This window comes from Rhagoletis pomonella, unplaced genomic scaffold, assembly GCF_013731165.1.
Source record: "Rhagoletis pomonella isolate Grant_MI unplaced genomic scaffold, Rhpom_1.0 Rhpom_scaffold_08222, whole genome shotgun sequence".
NCBI lineage: Eukaryota > Metazoa > Arthropoda > Insecta > Diptera > Tephritidae > Rhagoletis > Rhagoletis pomonella.
Genome location: NW_023466749.1, coordinates 1 through 7,223, shown reverse-complemented (window position 1 = coordinate 7,223; position 7,223 = coordinate 1). Strand labels below are relative to the sequence as shown.

General features: G+C 45.2%; 1 protein-coding gene across 1 annotated transcript; it reads right to left on the bottom strand.

The window, feature by feature from the left end:
• Positions 1-1,804: 1,804 nt before the first annotated feature.
• On the bottom strand, positions 1,805-6,433 carry LOC118755988 (the record flags this gene model as incomplete). Its single annotated transcript, XM_036490779.1, has 2 exons — positions 2,698-6,433; positions 1,805-2,436 (listed from the first exon to the last, which is right to left on the bottom strand). Coding segments are annotated over exons 1-2 (4,368 nt in total), but the record flags the coding sequence as incomplete, so codon positions are not given.
• Positions 6,434-7,223: the final 790 nt, after the last annotated feature.

The following is a 7,223-nucleotide window of genomic DNA, read 5'->3' as shown; positions in this document are numbered from 1 at the left end:
TAAATTAGCTTTAATATTTACTGATTTTTCGAAGATTTTGTATTTCTCTAAATTACCGTTATATGGGATGTGGGCGTGGTTATTGTCCGATTTTTTAAATTTTTGGCCATTTAGTATGCTGTACCAAGGCCAGCAACTGTGCCAAGTTGGAGAAATTGGAGCAGCGGTTACCAAGATAAACACATGTAACCATAAGTGGGCGTGGCTACGCCCATTTTCCAAAAATTTATAATATTCTTATTTTTTGTCTAATAATTGTTGTAAATATCAATTTTGAGTGAATAATCTTCAGTAGTTACTAAAAAAACGCCGTTTTCGTATTTCCGAAAATTACCATTATATGGGATGTGGGCGTGGTCATTATCCGATTTTTTAAATTTTCAGCCATTTAGTATGCTGTATCAAGACCAACAACTGTGCCAAGTTTGGAAGAATTTGGTGCAGCGGTTACCAAGATATACACATGTAACTGTAAGTGGGCGTGGCTACGCCCATTTTCCAAAAATTTACAATATTCTTATTTTTCGTCTGAAAATTATTGTAAATATCAATTTTGAGTGAATTATCTTCAGTAGTTATTAAAATATCGCAGTTTTCGTATTTCTGGAAATTACCGTTATATGGGAAGTGGGCGTGGTTACAGTCCGATTTCGCCCATTTTCAATACCAACCTACCTTGGATTACTGGAAACCTACATACCAAATTTCGTTCAGATATCTCAATTTTTGCTCGAGTTATCGTGTACACGGACGGACGGACAGGCGGACGGACATACAAACATGGCTTAATCGATTCCTCTATTCATTCTGAGCATTTATGTATACATTTTTCTAAATCTATCTCGATTCGTTTTGGCTGTTACAAACAACCGTTATGTGAAAAAAATTAATATACCTGTTATGGACGTCGTACCGGCTTGCAACAAAAAACGCTTATTTATTTTTGATTTAAAGTATAATTAAGCAATACAACAATGAACTGGTTACATTTGAAGACGAAGTAAAATACACGATAACTAGACTAAAATGGCTAGACTAAAGAGGCTAGGCTAAAATGCTAAAGCTTGTGTCTTCTCTCGGTTTGGTGGGCGAATGAATGTGTAAAAAACTGAATACGGCAGTTGATGTTGGCTGTGGTTGCTGCGAGCTGACAGCTCAATGTGGTGTTGCCACATAGTGAGGGTTTTGTAGTTGACTACATTCCACCTCCTGGCGAATCATCAGTGGGTTCGCAACATCTCAAGGCGGCTAGCCTTCGAATAGGTCGTCGAAGGATTCCATGTGATGTGCGGACGTTAGCGCTTCGAACTCTGCCGTCGCTTCCTTTAAAGACTTCTGTGACCCTTCCTTTTTCCCAACGGCTCCGCGGTGCTGAAGGATCACATACTATGACAACCGCTCCCGGTTTGAGTGCTGCTACCTCCTCTCTCCACTTAGGGCGACAGAGCAGACGTGGCAAGTACTCCAGCGTCCATCTCTTCCAAGCACGATCTTTTAAATTTTGGGATATCTTCCATTGCTTCCTGAGACAAAGACGTTCTTCTTCGGGGTGTGGCGTTTGGGTGGAGTTTAGGCAGCCAACCAAAAAATGGTTAGGCGTAAGAGGCTCCGCCTCTCCTGGCAACAAAGGAATATCGGTTAATGGTCGGCTGTTGATTATGTTCTCGATCTCAATGAGAACGCTCTGAAAAGTGCCTATCCTCGGCGCCTCTTCCTTCAAAACTCGATGTAGAAGTCGCTTGGTGCATTGAATCAGACGCTCCCAACAGCCTCCGCTACTTGGGTCAGCTGGACAGTTAAATACCCATTCAATCTTGCGCCTGGACATTTCGCGTTCGATAGCGTCGAAATCGAATAATCTTTCACTCTGGTTTATCTCCTTTTGGGCGCCAACAAAATTCGTACCATTATCGCTACGGATACGTATGGGTACGCCCCGCCGATTAACAAAGTTGCGAAGGCACAGTATAAACGCATCGGTTGAGAGGTTTTCCGCCAACTCAAGATGAACTGCTCTGGTTGTCAGGCAGGTGAACAGCGCAATCCACCGTTTTTCCCTTCTGCGACCGATAGCGACGTTAAATGGGCCACAATAGTCCACTCCGCAGTAGGAAAATGGTCGAACATAAGGTGTAAGTCGATCTTTTGGCAATTGACCCATTAATGGGTCGGCTGGTTTAGCTCTCTCATGTATACAAACTGGGCAATGCCTCTTAACGTTCTTCAGTGTACCGCGTATGGCCGTTACCCAATAACGTTGGCGAATCTCGTTCATTACCAAGTTGTCGTTTTGATGGTGTCGCTCTCGATGGTGGTCCGCTACAACTAGTCCAGCGACATAATGGCTTCCTGGCAGGATAATCGGACGGCGGGCGGCGAGTGGTAAGCAATATGCAGCGTCTATTCTCCCATACACCCGCAACAATCCACTATCATCTAAATAGGGAGTGAGAGGATAAAGGCTACATCTCTTTGACAATGGTTCCTTTCTGTGTAAGAGTTCAATTTCTTGCGGGTACACTTCCTTCTGGACTATCCGGCATATCAACTTTTCGGCTACGGTTAATTCATCAAACCCTAGTTCTCCGTCTTTGCAATTCTTCTTTCTGGCGTTGTTGGTAAATCGAAGTACCCAAGCGTCGGTTCTCGTCAACTTCAAGAATGATGAAAAATTAGTAAATGTGATAAATGTCTCACCTGTGTTGCAGGCAAGCAAACATCGGCTGGTTTCTTCTTTGTTGGCACGTTCGTCTGGCGTTAGGGTGGTTTCTCGTGGCCAACATTCCTCGGCTTGTTGTAGAAAATCTGGTCCTTTAAACCAGCGTGTGTGCTGTGAAAACTCGAGACTCGGCTGAGCGCGTGTTGCGTCGTCTGCCACATTCATGGCAGTAGGCAACCAACGCCACTGATCTATCGTAGTCGTGGTAAGGATCTCGGCAATTCTATGGGCGACGTACGGCTTATACGCCCTTGTATGCGAACGTATCCACAAAATAACTGTTTGTGAGTCGCTCCAGAGTAGGGTTTTGTTGATTGTGATGTCGAGGCTTTCTTCGATGAGACTTTTGATTCGGCATCCCATGACGGCTGCCTGCAGTTCCAGGCGGGGAACTGTCGTTGTCTTTAGCGGTGCGCATGCTGCTTTGGCACAAACTAATGCTACTTCTACCGTGTCGCCCTTTTGTACCCTTAGGTACGCTGCTGAGGCATATGCGCTCGTGCTGGCATCCACGAAGATATGTAGTTGAATATCGTCCGCATTTGGTATAAAGCTTGAATAACAGCGATGAATCGACAATGACTTGACCGACTGGAATTTCGACCACCAGGTTATCCATTGCATAGCCAAATGCGGTGGTAATTCTTCGTCCCACATAATGTTCTCCTTCCATAATGACTGCAGTAGTAGCTTGGCCGAAATGGTGACGTTCGTAAGCAAACCAAAAGGATCGTAAATTGACATTACGATTCCCAGAAGTTCCCTCTTTGTAGGCGGTCGTTTGCCTTGCAAGATGTCACGAGCTATTTTAAAAAACTTAAAGTGGAACTCGAATTTGTCCGTTATTGTGTTCCAGAACATGCCAAGTATTTTGTCGACGCCTTCTTCTCGCTGCAATTTAACAATGGTTGACGGCAGATTTTCCTTATCATTCAAGCTTGCTTCTAGCGTTTTACAGTTTGACACGAACTTTCGGAGTTTAAATCCGGCTGCTGCGTTAATTTGTACGGCCTCTTTTATCGTCTGTTCAGCTTCTTTGGCATTTGTAAAGCTAATCACAAGATCGTCGACGTACGTCTTGTTTACAACGGCATCAACTCCCTTTGGCATTTGGGAACTGAATTTGACGGCATTAATGTTTTTTACGTACTCCGCACAACACGGAGAGCAGGCTGCACCGAATATCATGGAGGTCATGGTATATACCCGAATTGGCTTACTGGGATCACCATCGCGCCACAAAAATCGTTGCGCGTCTTGGTCTTCAGTTCGGATTCGTACTTGGGAGAACATCTCTTCGATGTCTCCAGCGACGGCGATGACTCCTTGCCGGAATTTGAAGAGTATTGTTAATAAGGATTGCACCTTCTCAGGTCCCTTGAGCAAGGCACTGTTGAGTGACGTGCTAAGTGTGGTTGCGGCTGCATCAAACACGACGCGTAGCTTCTCCGGTTTGTGAGCATTCACTACACCGAAATGTGGTAGGTACCATGTTGCCGGCTTTACAGTATCAGCTTCCTCCACCGACATCTGCCTTGCATAACCCTTGTTGACATATTTATTGATTTCTGTGATGTAGTTCGCGGCGAACTTGTTATCTTTTCTCATCCTTGCTTCAATGTTTAACAAGCGCTTCTTTGCCATGCTATAACTGTCTGGGAACTCGATATCGCCTTTGCGCCATAGCAGGCCGACCTCGTAGCGGCTTCCGATGCATTTCGTTGTTTCCTGTAAAATCTTCTTTGCGCGGCTATCGTCGTCTGACTCCAGAATGGCGTTGACCGGTGATTTGACGGCTACTGTGTCAGCGGCAATGTACTCTTCCACAATCTTATGTAGTTGCTTCAACGAATTCGTTTCCTTAAGTACCATTACTCGTGCTTGTACGTTCGCGCCGCTCTGCGTTGGACCGTAAACCACCCAACCCAACTTGGTTTTGGCGGCGATTGGTTGGCTGGGTCCATTGTCGATGACCTCTCTCGAGATGCTGAGGAACGAATTATCCAACCCGAGAAGTAGCTCTGGCTTTACATTTGTATAGTTTGGTACCGCTAAGTTACTCAAATGACTAAAATTTTCTTTCTCGAAAGATTGAGTTGGCAAATTTAAGTTACGTATGGTTCTAACATTTTTAATTGCAATGTTTGAGTCTGGTCCTCTTATTTCAAATGAGACCTTGCGCGATCTTTCTGTTGACTTGTTTCTGCCGTACCACTGCAACGACAGTAACGACGATTGGCCTTGCAGACCCAGGCTTGTAGCGACTTTCTCGCTTATCAGCGAAATCGACGAACCTTCATCCAGCATTGCGTAAGTTTCCAGCATCCCTCGTGGGCCACACACGGTTACAGGTAGGAACTTAAATAATGTAGACTGGTTTTCCTGTCGGCAGTTGTAGACATGCTCTACTTGATTGGTTGTAGTTTCATTCGTAGCATGCAATAACTTGTTGTGTTTTCGTTGACAACCGTTGATACCACACTCGGTTCTGCGTTGACAAGTTAATAAATTGTGTCCACTATCAAGACAACCGAAGCAAAGTTGATGGCGCTTAACTACCGTCCATCTGTCGCTAACGTTGCGCGAAGCGAATTGACGACAACCCGTCAACGTGTGTGCTTGACTGCATTGAGGGCACCGTTTCGGCTGGCGGCGTTCATCATGAATCTCGCTGCTGTGAAGCAGTCGGCGAGTACCACCCCCTGCTATTGCTGCTTGTCGGCTACCTGTGACTGGCTGGTTTGCTTGACGCGTATGCGCAAGCGGATAGGCTCTGTCAGCTACTCTTGGCATTAGAGATATTACTGTGGCTAATTCGCTTAGCCACTCGGAAAAGTTTTCTACGGTTGGATATGATCCAATTTCAGCGACACGCTTACCCCACTCATACTGCTTGGATGGCGGTAGCTTGGTGACCAACTGATCCAACAGCGTAGGGTTCATCAAGTGATGTTCACATCTTGCCGATTTAAGAAACGCAACTACGTTGCGTACTCGCGCTGACAAATCCAAAATCTGGTCTAAACGGCTCTCGGGGATGTTTTGAAACTGTTGTACCCTTTGCAACTGTGCACGCACCAACAAGTCTGGCCGCCCAAAGTTGAACTCAAGTTCCTTTAATATACTGGGAACGTTTTCGGGATAGATAAGTAGCGAGGTGACTGCTTGTTTTGCATCACCCTTAAGCGCTCTTTGCAGGCGTATAAGGTTCTGCCTATTGCTGTAGCCAAACTCTGCGGTTGTGTCCCGGTAACACGCGATGAATAGTGGCCAGTCTTCTGCGTTTCCTTCAAATATAGGCAAAGGTTGTAGTCTTGTAGCAGCATTTTCCATAAAAACCGGCGGTTGGTTGGGCGGAACCAACGTCGTCGGCGCTGGCGGCGTCACCATCGATGACGGCGAGTGCTGATGCTGGCCGGACACAATCGCTTCTTGGCTGTTGGTTGACTGGTAGGGAATCCGTGGACGTTGGCTATTCCCCACGTAATCCGTTTCAACTCGTTCACGTAGTTGTTGAATGTCGGCTCGTTGAGTACTTGTTTCGTTGCGAAGCTCGTTTATCGATTCGCGCAAAGCTGTGATTGACGCTACAAGAGCGGCCATGTGGTTGGTAGTTCCCTGTGGCTGAAGTGGCGCAGGGGTGCCCAGTGCCTCAACGACAGTTTCGTTTAGCTCCGAATCACTCCCTGCATCTACTCGACGTTGTTCACTCATTTTGGAACGCGTTCGCATTAGCACCACATGTACTTGACCTAGTGTCGCGAATATTCTTGATACCTGCTACTCGCTGTTACGAATCGAAGTTTGCAGATTGGCTGTAAATTTGGCGGAAATACGTACGAATATTCTTGAGGAATTACACACGTTGGTAAAATATCGGCAAATTTATACAATGTAGGTTGGCAGAAAATTGTTGGCAAAATGTTGGCAAGTTTATGTAGTATAGTCCTAGTATAGTAAGATTAGACCTTTGTTAATTGGCGGCAAATAATAAGAATATGTTGGCAAATATTCTCGACGAGTTACACACGATGTCGAAATGTCGGCAACTTTGTACGATGTAGATAGGCAGCAAAAATGGCGGGAATATGTATGTAAATTTTCGACGACTTCCAATATACAAGAAATCTACGATTCGATCCTTGTACATTGGCGGCAAAAATGGCGGGAAGTACGTGCGAAAGTTCTCGATGAATATGCACGCTGGCGAAATGTAGGCAAATTTATGGTGTATAGTCGAAGATTCGACTTTTGTTGATTTTCGGCAACTAGCTAGAATATGTTGGCAAATATTCTCAACGAGTTACAATACGATGGCGAGATGTCGGCAAATTTGTACGATGTAGATAGGCAGCAAAATGGCGGGAATATGTATGTAAATTTTCGACGACTTACAATATACAAGAAATCTATGATTCGACCCTTGTACATTGGCGGCAAAAATGGCGGGAAGTACGTGCGAATGTTCTCGATGAATATGCACGCTGGCGAAATGTAGGCAAAT